Source organism: Lepidochelys kempii, chromosome 3 (assembly GCF_965140285.1).
Source record: "Lepidochelys kempii isolate rLepKem1 chromosome 3, rLepKem1.hap1, whole genome shotgun sequence".
In the NCBI taxonomy this organism is placed as follows: domain Eukaryota; kingdom Metazoa; phylum Chordata; order Testudines; family Cheloniidae; genus Lepidochelys; species Lepidochelys kempii.
Genome location: NC_136382.1, coordinates 166,453,261 through 166,471,688, shown reverse-complemented (window position 1 = coordinate 166,471,688; position 18,428 = coordinate 166,453,261). Strand labels below are relative to the sequence as shown.

Sequence of the window (18,428 nt, the reverse complement as noted above, 5' to 3'; positions counted from 1 at the left end):
AAAGTGATGCACACAAGGCAGGATGACACTCTACCTCCCCTCTCCACTGTTCTTGACTCTGAGCACGAGAAGATTACGCTAATCCAGTGTGACCACTTCCAACAGCTGCTACACTACCTCTCTTTGATAGGGCTTTCCTACCATAACTAGAATGATGAAAACCACTACCACTGTGTATAATCCTACCCCAAGCAGTGGAGTCAGTGGATGTCAGAATTTTCTACTCTTCTTCCTTCCCTAAGGCCTTTGGTGTGCCAACCTAAGAAACATTGGAGGTGCTCAAATACTGCACTGAAGGGTGCAAGTTTAAAACCTTAAGCTAGACAGGAAGGAAAACAAGTGAATTTCCTTAGGGGAAAAAAAGTTTATTGCATACTATGAATACAAAGGATAGACAATCTTTTACAAAAAAAAAAGCTTAGTGAGGCATGAGTCTCACATCTGAAAAGGCATATAGGAAACTATTTACACAAAGGCAGTGAAAGATGTCAAAAAGTTATTGCAGTCATCTAATGCTGAATAGTTCTTTTTATAAAGAGAAGAGAAACAGTGCAAAAATACTGTCAAAAGTAATCAGTTTTATACACAAGATAAAACTGATAAGCATAAGCTTATGTACTGATATGAAAAATATACATTAAAATATAAAATAGCATGCATAGTTTTTTTTAAAGACTTTCAATAGTATAAAATGAGTATGCCATTCATCTTGAATTAAAGGGGGGCGGAGGGGACTTGACCTTAATTGTCTACAAAATGTATACATACCATGAGGCTGAGAAATTGTTAAATCATTGTCTTGGACTTAACTGTAATGTACAGAGTTACAGAACAAATACAAAAGCAAGCATTGGAATACTGAAGTAAAATAGAACATCCAGTGATGTAAAACTAATTTAACATGTTATGTCATGTACCACACAATTATACATGTGTAAACTTTTTTCCTTTGAAAAATATCAACAGTAGGTAATCAATTCCTCTCCATTTCACTCAGACACCAATCCTCCTGAGCTGATTAGGACTCTTACCTCTATAGGGAGTGCTGAACTGGGGTCCTAGATAGGTGAATATTGACATTAAAATAAATTGCAAATTTTAAAGATTTGATTTGTTTTTAGAAATGTTAGTTTTATTTCCACTATTTCGAAATGGTGCTGGGATTGTTCAGTTAGGGCTGCTGGTATATTGCTAAATTTCCATTTGCTGCCAAGGTGCGCAGTCCTGTAGATCTTGCGCTTGTAAAGCACCCAGTGAGAGTTGTATATGCATCAGATGCAGAAAAGCTACCCTTGGTATACAATGAAATACTGATCAACTGGCAAATGCATGGATAGGCTGGGGAATTCATAGTGGTTTCAGGTAGAGCATGTGATGGTTTTATTTGCTGGAAGAATTGGATAAATATAAATACTTACATTTTTGACACACATTGTCTGGTAAATAACAATTGACATCAAAACAAAGGTTAAACAAAACTTCCTAAAAGAATTTACCCTAAAGCCTCAAGCTTCTGAGTCCAGAATACATAGCAGCCAAGCCATTCCCTCCCATCAAATGAGCAGTCCAGTCTTGTTTCACTGAAGTCAATATCTAAACTCATGAAAAATTCTAGGAGAAGTCAGGCCCTAGAAACTCCCATTGATGCCGTGGGGACTGCAGATGCTCTGCCTCATTCAGAATTTGGCCCAATGAGCCTGATCCTGTTGACGCTAGAGTCCATATCAGTGTTAGCAGGCTGACAAGCTCATTCAGGCCCGCTTTCACAAGGAGTATTGAAAATGAAATTTACAAATAATCCTCAGGTGGCGCCAGATTATGGCATCCTCACTCCCAATGAATAGCATCTTTGTTTACAAGAAATACCACGGATTCTAAATGGGTGCTGCCCTGGGACTATTCATAGAAGAAGATGCTATTTGGCATAAGCATTGGTCGCAGAATTTGACCCTAGACTCACTCACTTTTCCAATCAGTGCACAGGAAATTCCCTTGAGCAACTGCCATCAATGCTAGTATGTTCCTTTCCTGGGCATGTAGGTTGCAGATTCTTGATCTGACAACCAATTCGATCATAGTCCCACCCCCTGAGAAGCTTTGAGAGGCAGACTGTTGAATAAAGCTGTTATGGCCAGTAAGTCATGAATTTGCTTCTTTTCCCCACTGATAAAATGGCTCACAGTAAAGAGGGGAAGTTACCATGCCATCCTGAAAAGAGATCTATCAGAATTTTAACAAGTCAATGTGTGCTGCTGAGATTAAAGAAAGATTTTAAAAAACAAAACATACACTTTCTGTACTAGTTTTAAAAGATCTTCTCTGTGGAAGTACCTAGACTTAGCAACACATTTCCAACTTGTTCTACACTTCACAACTTGTGTTCCTGTCAATTTAGATGAAATGAGTAAAACTATGTTTTTAATTCTATAAATACTGAATGATACTTGGAGCTGGGACGACAGATAAATAAGCCACAGCTAAGGGGGCAGAAGTGTCCTTCAATGAAATTGGTTTAAATGTCTGGACTGTGTTAGTAATGTGAGCAGGTGCAATTAGTGAAAGAATAACCACAGCCTGCTATCCTCTCAATCCAGAACAAAGCAAACAGCTGACCACTGTTAATGTAAGTGAAGTGAATGTATTTGTTCCACCTACAATACAAAGTTACATCAGGTTTAGTATGAAAGCCTTAAGACTATATTCCACTAACTCTGAAACCCTGTTTGGTGCTTAGGGACCTAGCCAGGGCCCAAGTGGATGTAACTCAGTGTCCAGACCATTGTATCAGACTGTGAAGCTAGGTATTCTTGCATGCAGAGTCTCACCCTACCCTGCCCTACTTGTGCCTGGTCACATGCCCATCTACCATTTATATGCATGGCACAATGGCCCCAAATTCTGCAGCAGGTACCTTCAAATCACGTCATGTTCAGGGTTCCTGAAGAGACAGCACCCAGCTGCTGGCATGGCGGGTTGTGGCAGGTCTGCAGAGGGAAGTTGAGGCAGCCAGGGACAGAGCAGTGGAATGCAAACTTCAGAACTTACGGAGTTCTGATCAAACTATTTATGAGTGGATTCTAAATTTAGCAAAGCCATTTCTCCCATCCCTGACCTCTATGAAGTTGAGAGCATGAGCTGCCCATGAGCTGGGGAATTTGGCACTATGGAATTTGGGGTCAATGTTAACTATTAGCAGTTCAAAATGTTTAATATTAAACCAAAAAAGTTATGGCTGTTAAACAGTAACATTTTATCTAGAAAAAAAATGAATGCAGGCTTATTGATCTACTCAAGATTCCCTTTTATGAAGGAGATGAAGGAGCATAAGACATCAACAGGGATATAGCATGGGCTAGTATGTCAGATAGGAACTGGCAAGAGTAGGAAGAAGTCTATTTGGAATTAGTTTTCAGAATTGCTTCAAGTTGCTGTGCAGTTCAATTTGTGGGAGTTGGTGCTTTAAAAGTGGTTTCTTGCAAACTACCCATTGCCCATGCTTTGATGTTAATACAGCATGAAAACCACAAATATAACTAGAGTTTTCATTCTCTTTTTAAAAGCTCCAGATGCTAAAACTGTGGGAGAGAAATGAAAAGATACTGTTCCTTTAAGTTCCATGCTTTCATTTCTACTGTAACAAATGAAATTGGATAGAAAATGCTTATTCCTGTCCTTCCCTTAAGGTTAAGAAAATATGTTCCAAAGAACGTGGGTGTGATAAAGCTGAAGTCCTTCAGCATCAGAAGATTCAGTTTTTCCTCTACAATATGGGGTAGATTCACCTCTCTCAATTGTGAAACCCTGGCATGATGAAGTTACAGTTACAAATGGGACTAGAGAGGAAGCTCTGGAGACATACACCATCTCAGTTCATCTAAGATGCTAGCTGATCTAATCAAGATAAAATCTAGCAGAAAAAATACACTGAAGTCAGAAAAAAGGAAAAGTATAAAATTACCAAGCTTTCAATAAAAGGGAAAGAGTGAGTCACCTTGGACTCCAGCTACCATTTTAGTAACCGACTGAAAGTGGTTGTTATGTTACCATCTCTCTGGCTCATTAATAGGCACCTTTTGCTAATGGGAAAGGCATTTGGTGCCATTTTGTAATTAATTTTTTTAAAGAAACCTATAATGTGCCTTTGCACTACAAAAAGCCACATAATGACAACAGTGCTGAATTTTCTTCCTTTTTAACACAGCTATGTATGCTCTCTCATAACTTTTTTTTCCTGTGCTTACAGAAGATCCAAAGCAGCAGTAGTCATATACATTTCAGCCAAGATATCTGACTAATACGACCCAGGAACAAATTATTTTCCCTTCTGATTTTCTACCTTTCAAATCCAAATGGAGCAATGGAACTTGACAGCGCTGAGTTCAAACTTAATTCATCATTAGGAAATTATTCAAAAAGCTATAACAAGATAACTAATGTAATACACTTTGCTTCAAGGTTTATTCCTTGGCCTGATTCCCAGATATAAAGCATCTCTGTGCAATTACCAGGCAGATGCCACTGAAAAGACTTTAAATGGTTGCTGCTAATTTAACAAGAGAGATGTTGGCACTAGCAGAAGGTATTAGAGAAAAACTAAAGATGACTGAAGAATCAACTGATTCTTAAACATAATATCAAGATAGTTTAACTAGGCATATATTATTTCTCCTAACCATCCTTTGGTGACTTGAACTGAAACCTCTCTCTTCTTTTCTCACCATTATACCTTCACCGTGGTACGTTATTGTAAATGCCAAGCTACCAGCATAGACAACATCTGTAAGGCACTCAGACCCAGAGCCTCAAAAGGTATTTATTTAGGTGCCTAATGGGAATTAAGTATCTAAAATACCTTTGAGGATCTGATCTGAGTGTCCTCCACTCCCAACTGAAGTTGAGGGCACTCAGAACCTTGTAGGAGTGAGCCTTTAACCATTTGTTTAAAACAATTACCTGGCCTTGGCAAACAGCTTTAATCAGAACAAACAGAAGAGTTTACATTTGGCTGCCAAAGTCCCGGAGATAAGTTCTGAAAAAGCAGCAGCTGGCGGTGACCATATTGAGCGCAATGTTTCACCCTAATCCTGGGTCTCCTATAAAGTTGACACACTGCAGGCTCTGCTTGCTGGACTACGGTGGGTGTTTCCAGATTAGGGGTTAGGGAGCATGGCTCTAAACCCACCTACAGTCACTATGTACCCATCCAGTTTAGATTATTTCTAGAGTAAGATAGGTGGAAGCTATAAAATGGGTCATGGCTCGCCAGGATAAAACAAATAAAACACAGATGACAGCAGTAAATTCTGTCATTTGGGCGAAGTGTGGAATTTGGCCCCGATTTATACATTGTACAAGCTCAGTCAGGTAATAGCAATGGCCTGAGTAAAGTTTTTAAAGTTAAGCTTCCTTTTTTCTGCTCAAAACTAACAGAAAATCGGCCCATCAAAAATACTGCCGTGTGACTATACCAGACCCAAAATGCTCTTCCATCCATTTCTTTCACAAGTGTTGTAATATAGTGTCACTTGCATACATTTAAAGCAAACTCTTGACTGAAACCACATTTACGCTTGGATTCTCTAATGTTTTCTGGTATTTCAAGCAAAGCCTGCTTGGGCCTTGCAGCGTGATGTACACAGGTGGACTCCTGCCCCTGGCTTCCGGGGGTCGCCATGGGAGTGCACTCATGAACCTGCACTACAAGATCAGGGCTGTCAGTCATATGGGGCTAAAACTGAGAGCTGATGAAAGCAAATGCAGTTCCACTGAGCTCAGTACGTTACACCGGATTTGAATTTGACCCATTGTACCAAGTTTTCTAAGATATGGTGGTTTTGGTTTTTTACGAGTCAGCACCACCCAGCTAAACTGTTAAAAAAAAAAAAAAAAAAAGTAATTAAGTACAGCAGCTATCACTTTGGGACAAAGTGATCCACAGTGAACGTGTGGCATCAGTGAAATAATTTAATGACCTAGAGGAGGAAACTTGCACAAAGGATGTGGAACAGTCATCCAGTATCAAGGGAAGGTAGAGGGAAAAGAGAGGAAAGGGATGGTCTGGTGATTAAGGTTTTGTCCTGGGATTTAGAGCCACAAATGGAACCCACATCTCCTGCCACAGACTTCATGTGTGACCTTGGGTAAATCACTTAAAGTAGCTGTACCTCACCTCCCCACTTCTATAATGGGGATAACACTTCCTTTCTCTCCCCATTTGTCTGTCTTGTCTATTCAGATTGTAAACTCTTCGGGACAGGGATTCTCTCTCCTTATGTGATGTAGTAGACTGGGGCCTTCAGGGGCTACTGGAATATAAATAAAAGGAGAGAAAGGATACAAAGAGACCTGGGATAAAAATGGGCAAATGGCCTCTGCAATTTAATGCAGGGGGCTGGGTTGGGGGAATGAAAGCTAAGAAAGTAAAGCTTGCCAGTCCAGAAGGGCTAGTGCGTGATACGATCATAAACTGCAAGACACTGACTGGGAAAGAATCCGAGGGCAGGAGCAGACTGTAAAAACTTCAGCTCACTATTTTGGCAGCAGCCAGGACAGTAAACAGAACACAGGGATATAGGTCAGAGAGCACAGATCACTACGGCACTGTACGAAGGGCTAGAAAGTAAACCATCTAAGTGACAGAGACAACGATTCGTGCAGAAAACAAAACTCTGTGATTGGAGATGAGATGTCTAGACCTTAATGACATTCCTTGCCTGAATAAGGTGAGTGGGATTTGGCCTTGTGACAACAATGAAAGCGTTGGTCATTTTTGAGAACAATGTTTGACTTCTATTTTCTGGGCTGCAACTGGCTGACTCTTTTCTACTGCTCAATCCAAAGCCCACTAAGGTTGATCGAAAGACTCCTACTGACTACAGCGTGGTTGGGTTCAGGGCCCTAGCAAGAGTATTACAGCTCTTTATCTAGGAAGGGATCAAAGGCTGGTGGGTATTAATAAAGGTCATGACTAAGGTGTAATATGGCTTCTTGTCAAGTACTAAGCTGCAGGGGTAATTCTTGCCAAATTCTGAACATCCAAGCTCTCTGTATACCTTATTACAGTGGCGTTGGAATGATTTTTATCGTGGGGGTGCGCAGAACCATTGAACAAAACTGTAAACCGTGTATACGATGGAAACCACTTCAACCCAAGGAATACTGCCACACCCCAAGCATTCATGCCTGAAATACCCTACTGCTTTGTAATCATAGAATAGAATATCAGGGTTGGAAGGGACCTCATCTAGTCCAACCCCCTGCTCAAAGCAGGATCAATCCCCCATAGTTGCCCCAGATCCCTAAATGGCCCCCTCAAGGATTGAACTCACAACCCTGTGTTTAGCAGGCCAATGCTCAAACCACTGAGCTATCCCTCCCCCAAATGCTTCCACCCATCCATTCATTCATTTAGGGATGCAAGTTTTGGCTTCTCTGCATTGTATCTTCTCTGTATTTATCATTGGATTTGGCCCATTACAGAGTCTTAACTGACTTTTAGCAGGTCTTGTTTTCATGGTAAAAGCCACAAAACTGGCTCTAAAATGTTTTTACTGGAAAAAAGCCATTCCCTGAAGACCTGTTCGTTTCATAAACCATATAACAGAATACAGGTCAACAGAACACCCCTGGAGAGGATGACCTTCCCTATGGACACATGGCAATGCAGATCAGTTATGTCAATCCAAACCTCACCACAAGTTTTACAAGTTCAAGAAATTCACAAGTTATTCCATGAAAAATAAATTACCTTGTACAAAATAATTTGTGGCACTCTCTCCTGAAGAACAAGGACTCCTTACTTTTGAGGCAACTTGAGCAAGTGCAATATTTGCACACCATGAAAAAGACACATTGTCAAAAGAATGTGTCTATCTTGCCAATAAGGTTCAGTCCAATCCACAAATACTGCGTCTGGGATCTCTAAGGAGATTAAATGAGTCTAGAGTTTTGTAGGAACTGGATGAGCACTCGATAGACAAATTTGTACTGAGCGATGGTCTGAATCATAAACATTCTCTGCTCCCGCAGGTGTCTCAGCATCACCGGAACATCCACTTTCTGGAAAGTGAAGGTGACAAAGATGTGAGGCTGTGTGTTAATTAAACCCAACATCACCAGACCCCTCCGTTGACTAAGTATAAGGAAAGAACAAAGATAACTCATTTATAGTGAATCACCACAGTTTGTTTTGGCCTTGCCTTCCGCATTATAGCAAGGAATATACATATATATTATACACACAATATGAAAGGATACCAAGGTTCCAATCCTGCTTCCACGGAAGTCAGTGGTAATTTTAACATAAACATCAATGGGTTTAACATTGAACACCTGGTGTCTTCCAGCTATGTATCACTATTACCTCATATAGTACCACTAATTGAATGTGTAGTAAAAGGTTATTCAGGAAACTGAGCAATCTCTTAAAATCCTACCTGGAGGCTTCTTGTTAAATATAGCCACACTCAGCTTGTCAAAAATTAACCAATTTTGTCACGTTACCTGACAAATCATATGCTGGGAAAATGGAGAATTTCAATAATCAAAATTTAATTTCTTGGGTCAGCTCCCCTCTGCCATCCACTGTGCATGCAGGCATGGTAGCCATTTTCACTCTGATTCATGGTCAGTTTTACTTATAGAGGAAGGACATTAAGGTTCTACAAATCAGGGGAAGCAATCAATAGTCCAAACAACATTGGGTTCCTGCCAGAACAGAAGGTTTGGCAAATATATCATGACAGTATGATGCAGCTATTGCTCCCTCTTTTCAGGCCACCCAATTCCTCGCCAAAAAAGAGGAAAGTCACTAGCAACATCCACAAGACCCAGAAACTTGACACTTGACAGAGATGCTCTGACCTTCTTTAATTGTCAAAGCCAGGACATGAACCAGATTGTGTGAAACACAGAGAGGCTTGCAAGATGAAGCATTAGAATTCACTAGAAAATATATGAAGCATTAGCATTGTATTGCCTGCATTGAGAGAGCAAAAGAAGAAAAAACAACATAGGTAACTTGTTAGAACAGGTATGTGAGGAGTAGTTCAAAAATCATTGAGCTACAGCTCTCAAAACTACCAAGGCCCAAATTGAGGGACCAAAATACTATTCACACAGGAAACTTAAAGACCTGAGGAATTCATTCCTTTGGTGTAAATAATTCTTTCCATAACCTCAAGTTCATAATTTCTGATGTAAACTATTTTCATTAACAAACGGGGGAGGGGGAAGCATCAAATTTGGGTGGAATGTGGATGATTTTGGGAATAAAACTAACAAGAACCCTCAAGAAGACAACAGCCAAGAGGTTTGCATTCAACCTCCACATTACTATGGACCCTGTTCCAGGTTCCTGGAACAACAGTTGTGTGTGGTCTCTTACATGCCGAAAGAGGAAAACCCATGTCTTGCTAAAGCAATGCTATACTATACTTTTCATTCCAGAAGCACAAGTTGGAACTAACAAAATCTTTTGGCTGAAGTCAGCAGCATTATGAGAATGAGGTTAAGGCAAAGGGACAGGGATATAATTGGTTCGGCCTTTAGCCACCAGAGGCTTTCTGTATTAGGAAACATTTGTGGTTTTCATGCATTATGGGACTTGTTTCTCATTTACATTTCTGTGCCTTTACGTAAAACGATGGAGGCCCCTAGTTTTAATTAAATAAGCCCAAACTGACACGATCACCAATGTTCCCGCTACAATTTGTGTATGTTTGTTTTGCACTGAGCAGGTTACAACATGCACTGGACACTATATTTTTGTCCTTAGGCAAAGCTCACACTTGAGGTGAGGGATGTGTATGGGAGGTTTGTGTGGGTATGTGCAGGGGGGCTGTGTGTGTGGTGAGCGGTGTGCAAAGAGGGCATTGTGTGCGTGCATGGGTGCACGTGTGAGTACACTGCAGAGCCCAGTCAGGCCCCTCACCAAAGCTCCTGCACAAGGGGCACCCCGGAGCTGCAACCGCCTCCTCCAAGCTAGCGTATCCCTGAGATCAGAGGCGATTCCACTCTCCCAGCGGCGCGCCTGCACATGTTCTGTCATGGGCGGGACGGGGGCAAGCAAAACAGGTTCTTAAAGGGCTACACCACATCCCTGCTGGAGCCACCACAGAGAAGAGGAGAGTGGCAGAACCTATATACAAGATTGCTGCACGGCTGTGCAGTTTACAGGGAACACCAGTGATCACAACTTTAAACGTGGAGCTATATTTATGCCATTCCACAAATGAGCTGTTACAGGAGACATGGATGCCAGTTTTGGTTAGACGTATTCCTGGACGTTTCATCTCACATGACAATCCTGGAGTGTTGGCAACTGGATAGTTATAGATGGCCCATAAGTACCAAGAAAGGTAGAAATGGTGATGAGGATTTTCATTTTATTTTCAAATCTGTGTAGACGAGAGCATAAGCTCCTGTTTTGGGTTTACACAACTAAACCACAGAATGCCTCAGCATGGAATTTGATGGTTAGAAAAGCAATTAGGTCATGTTGAGCCAAGCCATGTCAGAACTTGCCTGAACAACGACAAGACCAAAAAAAAAAAAAAAAAAAAAAGGCAGCAAGCCAGTTTGAGCCTGCACAACCCAAATTCCAGGCTCAGCATTTGACAGTTTGTTGATTTCTACTAGGCCAACAACATTTGGTAATCAGTCACTTTCTGTGTCATCACAACACGGGTCAGGCTTTGATTAATCTCAGAGCTATTTTGTGTGTGTGTAACACTAAGCCTATCACACACATGTAACTTCTATATTTATAGTCAGCCTTACAAGGATGTACAACAGGCCATCCCCGATCTATCTCAGGAGAGCTTACTTAACCACTTTATTCCAGGAATGGGGGAATCTTTGGATTCAAAAGCCACCAGAGTGTATCTGTCAACAAGAGATTAATAATGCTTAATAAAAGGTGATATTTAGTAAGATACAGAATTAAAACAATTACTAACTTTGCCTTCCACACTACAAACATCTTTCTCACATAAGGGGCACTTCAGCAAGGATCACTCGTTCATGTTAGGGTGCCAGGTCAGTGCTAGATTCAGGTATACTGGGATCTGACTTTTCTGATGACTATAGTACAATGTGTCTAGAAACTGTGCATTGTTGATTTGAAAGGTTACTATCTATAGAGTAAGACATGAAAAGTCCACACTCTCAGCAGTAGTGAGAACTACAGGCTATGTTCCACCAGCAAAAGCATAGAAGCTACAGTTAAAAAAAGCTGCAGAGCAATTGATAATGTTGTTGTAGTTAAAGCTCAGAGCTGAGAAACAAGAGATCTGGTTTTATTACCAGCGCTCCCACCAACTTCCTGTATGACCACTGGCAAGATGGTTAATCTGTGTGTGTTAGTTTCCTCATCTGGAAAATGGGGATAACAACTTATCTATTTACCAGGTGGGTTGTGAGAAATTCCGTAATTCCCAAGGCTGCAAAGCGTTTTAAGGGGGTATTGTATGGAGTGTAAAGAAATTGGCAGTTTTATTTCTGAGCCAATAGAAATAATTCTGCTGCAAAATAAATAGAAAAAAAGCACAGGTCATTTACAATAGGGGTAATGTTCTTGTATATGAAAAAAGTTTTTATCCCTACAGTATGTGATGATCACCATAAGTATCCATCCTGATTCTCCTGAAAACACATAGCTCAACTGGGGGGGGGGGGTACGGGGACCCTAAAAACTGAACTACTCATTTACTGTAAATCTGTTTAAACCCATTTTCTTGAGCTACAAAGTCTTGAAGAAAAAAAACACACTAAAAAACTGGCATTAATATGTCACCATTAATTATGCCAATACTCAGGAGAAAGGGGAGTTTGATTAAAGTCAGCAGAGATGCTCCCCGCCGTCAAGAGCTCTATATTCTCTGAGTGCTTTGCTGAGCATTCCTCAGAGCCCTAAGAACCATCCCCCGCACCCAACGTATTATGGGCTCCATTACCAAAGGCTCAGACTCACGCCAAATCGTTCTTCTCACAGAAGAACTGGCTCCCTCTGTAAGCCAAAGACACACCAAGATGGCCAGAAGGGTTGCATGATTGTTATTTAATATTTGTCCACAGCAGCACTAGTATGAGGGGTTTCTATAGAGTGATATGAAATGCCTCTTCACGACAAACGACTGAGCACGCTATCATCTCTGCAGCACTCCCAGCCTTCAGCTAGCTCAAGAGCCATGAGTCAAACCTCAGCTTGAATCCCTCTCTCTGGGAGGGTGTAGGGGAAAAGGATTAAGGAGGAGTGAGGCTGAAACGAGATCAGTGCAAAGTTAAACCAAAAAAAAATGTTTAAATTGTGCTATGAAAATAAATTCATCCTTAGTGTCACTCAGTTGCGGTCAGAGCAGTTACAGTAGGGCTGAATTTATTCCAGTACCTCTAAATGATCACCCTGCAACTACTGTGTGGTATACTCTGCAGTACCACACAGCCAGGCATTTCCTTTTATTTTGGTTAACTAGCCAGCAATTACCAGCCTTTGGAAGATTTTGGGAATGCGGGGGAGAGAGAGAGAGAGAGAAAGGTACATCATCAGTGCTGAACAAATGATGAGGAGAAAAGTCCACTGGCACTTGTCCCTCTGTGCCAATAGGCACACATTCTTAAGCGATAGCATTTTTTCACTTCTCACCCCTCCACACATGGGTATCAGATTCTCTATTTCAACAAATAGATATGGGATTGCTGTGGGGTACAGGTGAAACCATGATGATGTGTGTCTATTTGTAACATCTGCTGCATTCTTTCACCTTTAATATCTATACAAGGCATTAAAGCCTTCCAGCAGTTCACTTGATGAAGGAAGCCCCTACATTTCAATAGCTGTTTTCCTGAGGTTGGCATTGTACACCAACATCATATTTTTCTTCAGGACGTAGTGTTTTTGCTGCACTGTTCCCCAATGACAAAGGACATAGCAGAACAACAAGTCGTTACACACTGTAACTTTTATGTTGTTGATAGTCTGTTAGAGTGCCAGCCTGCGTAATAGGTCTCATAATACTGGCTGTGGCCCGTCAACCTTTTTTTCCTGTTATTTTTGAGTCGCAGCTGAGCTTTGTTCCAGTCTAGAAGCCAAAGACAATGAATGTGAGAGAGGGAGAGGGAGAGAGAACGAGAATATGCTGAAGACAGAAGCTAGAGAACTAAATCAATAGCTCAAACCAGTTTGGAAGCCAGCACACTTCTCCAACAGCTCTCAAGCTGCTCTTTTACATAGTTCTGTCTCCTGATTGACTAATTAAGACACAGGTACTGACCCATCTTAAATTAGATTGTAAACTCTTTGGGGCAAGTGTCCTATCTCTGCAGTGCTATATTAAAATAATTAAAATAAAAACCAACAATACCTACAAAATAGTCAAGGTACACACGGTAGCTGGTGACAAATCTCTGTCCACTGTGTCTGGGTACACTAACACAATGAGATAGATGATATTTTATGACTAGATTCCCCCAACACAAATGTAGTAAATGACTCAGTGGACCAGCTAAGAGAAAAGCAATTATTAAGGGGGAAGTTTACTTACTTCATTATGTTCCAAGCAGCCAATCATCAGTTCTGTTAGGATAACCACCCCTGTCCTCCCCACACCTGCACTGCAGTGAACCACAATTGGCGGGTTGCAATTGTTGCTAGCATCCAACACGCTGTTGGTATGGCGACGTACTGACTGTATCTCCTCCAAATAGGCTGCAAGATAAAATGCAAATTATGCTGTAAAATCCTGTATGGCTTCACATAAAAGTTGAAAAATTGATGAGAAAGTCAGTTTTCTTTTTAAGTGACAATAATTTACAGTTCCTACAAGACACTAATTATTTGGCCACTGTGCACTGAGCAGCACTGAATCCAGCGAGTACCAGCTGGGTTTCAATTATTACTTGGGAGTTTGGTCCCTTAAATTAAATAGTTCTTTTAAAAAAATTAAATTCTGTTTTCCCCTCTGCAAATCCCCAGTTCCCCAAAGCAGATGATTCTAGACATTACTTACAGCAATTCCTGCTATTAACAGGCTGGGATCAAAAACAACAGCTAAGTCCCCTTGAAAGTACCGCCTGCCAGAGCCAGTAGCGGATGGGAAGTGAGCATCCATCTGCCCTTTTCTTTCCTTCCCTTGTAGACTGAGTGAGAATGTCAACCAGGTCTCTACTCTTTTGTTTATTTTTCAGCAGGTATTAGGATTTTTTTTGGACACAGTTCTCTGTGGCTTTCCTGTAATCACTACTGCAAAGTGTAAGGATCTCAGAAAGTCCTCTTGTCTAGCTCTAATGCTCTCCAAAATAGTGGTTTTTTGCTTATTAAAAGTATAAACATTTCAGATATCCCAGTGGCTCAGATGGTTGGGTAAACACAATGCAAACTAGGACACTCAGGTTCTGACCAGGGTATGGGTCTCTCCCACGATTATTCCAGCAGGAATTGTATGACCCGCAGAAATGAAGTCTCTGGACCTAATTCACCATTACATTGCACCCTGTGGAGTCCTTCCCACCTGTGCAAACTGGGTGTAAAATGCCATCAGAATCAGAAAGGTGGCATTTTACACCTACTTTGCACAAGTGGAAGTGATTCCATTAGGTGTACAGCAGTGGTGAACCATGACCTCTGTATCCAGCTGTCTCTATGGACAGCTGGATTCCAATTTTTACAACTTCCCAATTGCTGCGGTTGAATGTTGGAAGACTGTCCTTTCAAAAAAGAAGCTTGGAAATACAATGAGAAATAGAGTAGCCCAACTTAAAGTGGTGGCTGAAAACTCCATTACTAACCCATAATACCCTGAGTCACTTCTTTGGCAAAGCTGAAAATTCTATTTGCGTATTATTCCCTCCAGTTGTAAAGTTAAATAAAAGGGGCGTGCATTCCTTAGGGTCATTACGGTAGCATTACTAGTGTATTAAGTGTTTATTAGTAATAAAGTAGTAAGGAACAGTACTGAATTAATAAAAGTCAATACAACGGTTGAGAATTTTTCCTCTCACCCAAGCCTCCCACACTTCAACTATGTACAGCCCGATAATTAAAACACTTCCTAGGCAGGTAGGGAGTTAAGATTACTGCCCCCGACTGACTAACAATTAGGCATATCCTATTATTTTTATGACCCTACCTCCCCTATCTGATCTCCTTCTTGGCTGGCCAAGCTTGTGAAGGCCTTACACTCAACTTGATGATATTTCTGTATTTGTCTGTCTATATGTAACACAATAACTTTTGAACGCCACATCCAGTCAATTCCAAAATGTCAGGGAACGTTCTATGCACCCATGGCTAGAACCCCATTGATTTTGGAGAAAAATGGAGAACTGACAGAGGGAAAAATGGGGGACACATACAGATCAAATAGCCAGTTGATGGCAGCCATTAACACCTTCCAACATAATAATACTCTATCTCATCTCTGCTCATTCTCCCAGTAGAGTTAAACATATTGACACCCTAAGTGACTTATCTCCCAGATAAACAACAATGGGGAGCATGGGAAATGGGGGTCCTTGATATGGAGGAGGGAGGAAGTGAGGACACAGAACCTCTGGTCGGGGAGAACTGAGGACCATATTCGAAAGACAGGGGACACACACAGCCCCTAGCAGGGGAGGAAAGGGGTAGACAGAGCCCTGGGGAAAGGGAAAATATGGGGGAGGGGGTGCACACAGAGTGCCTGCCTTGAGGGAAAGAATGGGGGGCCCTGGAATGAGAAGGGCACACAAACCCTGGGATGGGGGTGAAGTGGAAATGGAGGGGAAAGGAGCACACAAAGCCACTGGCAGTGGGGAGAAGGGGGGAAGTTACAGGGAGCCCCTGAAATACAGGGAGCTTGGAGGATGGCATATAGGGAGCTTATCGGCTGGAATAGAGGGAAGCCAGGAGCCCCTGGCATGTGCAATGAGTTCGGCTGACAGAAGCTATAAAGCGTGCAATGCTCCCTTGGTTCTTAAAAATGTTCATGGACCATAAATGTGTGCATTAATTAAGGAATCTTACATAAAAATCCTTGGACTTCTTCTGGGCAACCATGATCAGGCCAGTCAGTATATTGCAAGTGCCACACTGTCCTCTCCTGCCCAGACAAAAGATGCTTGACCTTCAGCCCCGTAGTAGCATAGCATCCAGAATCTGTGCGGAACTTAGTTGTCACCTTAAACTTCCCATACGTGGTTGAGCTGTGCTTAGAGCCAAGTTTAGGCCAGTAGCGATGACTCTTGCTTCTTCCTCCTTCCTGAACCACAAAAAGCAAAATTAAAATGATTCTTCTTGTAGTGTCGCAATTATAATTCTCACAAACAGAACCACTTGTTCAGCTAAACTGGGTATTTCTATTTATCTTCTCTTGTAAGAGAAGAACAAGGGGCTTCCCAAGAAACTGAATTGCATTAAATGTAAAATGCCACATTTTACAAAACATATATTTAACCTGTGGAACCTCAATGCCACAAAATATTATTTAGTCCAAGAGTTTAGAAAGCTCAAGGCTTGAACTTTGGTTAATGAGAACATCCACAGTTACATTACAGCAGGCCCGCCGACAGGGGTAGGCAAAGGGGGCAATTGCCCTGGGGTCCGGGCAATTTAAAAAGGGCCCAGGAGCCCCTGGCCCTTTTAAATCATACAGGTAGGCTGCAGGGCTACTAGGCACACATGACCACTGTGAGCCCCACGCTTTGGGGAGCCCCGCGGGCCAGCGCGATTGGCCACAGCGGTCGGTCCTGGATGTGACGGATTCATCACCCAGAATTGCTGTCGACAGGCCTGCATTAAAGAGACTTAAAAAAAAAAACCTAAGGAAAAAACTCTCATCCTTCAGGGCATACGTCAACTTCTGACTGCAATAGGTGAGGAAGAAACTTCCCCATAGGTAGGTTATTTCATAACTGTCCATTAAAAGGATTTGTCTCTCTAACCTCTGACAATCTGATACTGGTTAATGTCAGAGATGCGAAAGTGGACTAGACAGAACACTGGGCTAATGTGGTATTTTAATTCCTATGTTCTGATAAGGCAGGAGGGTTCAAAGCTGGATGTAGTGTTAGTTAGCAACGTGTGCCAGTTTTTATAACATAGCACACAGTTCTTGGATTACAATAAAAATAATTGTTTTGCTTGGCATAGGAATAAAAAGGTTTTTTTTAAATGGACACTTCTCCAGGAACAACAGCTTCTGGTCCCTTTTCAGCGATAAGGATGACAGTATGCAGAACTGGCCTTGGATGGGCTGGGAATAAATGTCTTTTTAACCAAGAGCAGTTCAGGGTAGTCATTCCAATGGAAACATTTTTGCTTTGTTTGGCAAACCAAAGTCTTACAACTGAACTAAAGCTTGGAGGTTGTTGTTTTTTTATTTTAGTAAATGACAAGCTAAATACTAGAGAGCTATAAAACACAAGGTCACGGCAGTAGATTATCTCCAGACACGTGTTCAAGGGGAATAAAAGGAGAAAATAAAAGGGCTGCTAAAGAAAAACAGATTATTGGAATGGGAAGCAGTGACAATGGTAGAGCTGCTCACATTCAGAAAGAATTGCTCTATGTAATTTTACGTACCTCTTCAGCTGTGACCATGGCTATAACATTCACCCCCTGCTCCCACACCATCTGCCAGAAGTCATGGCATGTGTGTGGCAAAGGTCCTTGTGTGGCTATATAGTGCCATTCCTCCCCACCTACAGTAACCTAGGAGTCAGGAAAAAAATACAGTTAATGCCAGAGTTTTCTGCAGTGCCTGTGCTAATACTATTTTTAAACGTAAATGAAGATTATAAAACCTTTTACTCTTAAGTTTCCACACTAATCCATCCTACAATTACAGCAAATCAGCAAAAAATTAACCTTGGGTGCATACAACTCCTCTCTTATCACCCTGAGCACAAGGGCCTGAGCAAACAAAAAAACAGCCACAAGATTTTATACAGCTGACATGTTAAACACAGACATCCGCAGGGCCAGTTTACAGCAGGGACCAAAAAGCAAGTTTTAGAGAAGCCAGAAAAACGGTTGTTCTTTGAGATGTGTTGCTCATATCTATTCCATTCTAGGTGGGTTCATGCCCACGTGCACAGTCGTTGGAGATTTGTGCCTTAGCAGTATTTTTAGGGTCGGCTGTAGCATCCCTTGAGCTTATGAGTTGGTATATTAGGCGCCGTCGACCCTACACGCTCTCAGTTCCTTCTTGCCAGCAACTCCAACAGAGGGGTAGGAGGGTGGGTAATAGAATGGACATGAGTAACATCTCGAAAAACAACAGTTATGAAAAGTTAGGTAACTGTTTTTTCTTCTTCAAGTGCTTGCTCATGGCGATTCCATTCTAGGTGACTCACAAGCAGTATCCTCGGAGGTGGGCTCGGAGTTCACAGTCTAGCAGCGTGCAGCACTGCTTTACCAAAGCCAGCATCATAAGAACATAAGAATGGCCATA

At 41.6% G+C, this 18,428-nt stretch overlaps 1 protein-coding gene across 1 annotated transcript in view; it reads right to left on the bottom strand.

The window, feature by feature from the left end:
* Positions 1-360: 360 nt before the first annotated feature.
* PTPN14 (protein tyrosine phosphatase non-receptor type 14) overlaps positions 361-18,428 on the bottom strand; it is a 181,773-nt gene continuing 163,705 nt past the window's right edge. Inside the window, exons 16-19 of the mRNA XM_073338920.2 lie at positions 17,558-17,686; positions 16,001-16,235; positions 13,542-13,705; positions 361-8,058 (exon numbers count right to left, since the gene is read on the bottom strand). Coding sequence (XP_073195021.1) covers positions 7,930-8,058; positions 13,542-13,705; positions 16,001-16,235; positions 17,558-17,686 — 657 coding nt within the window. The 3' untranslated portion in view covers positions 361-7,929. The remainder of the gene's footprint in view (positions 8,059-13,541; positions 13,706-16,000; positions 16,236-17,557; positions 17,687-18,428) is intronic.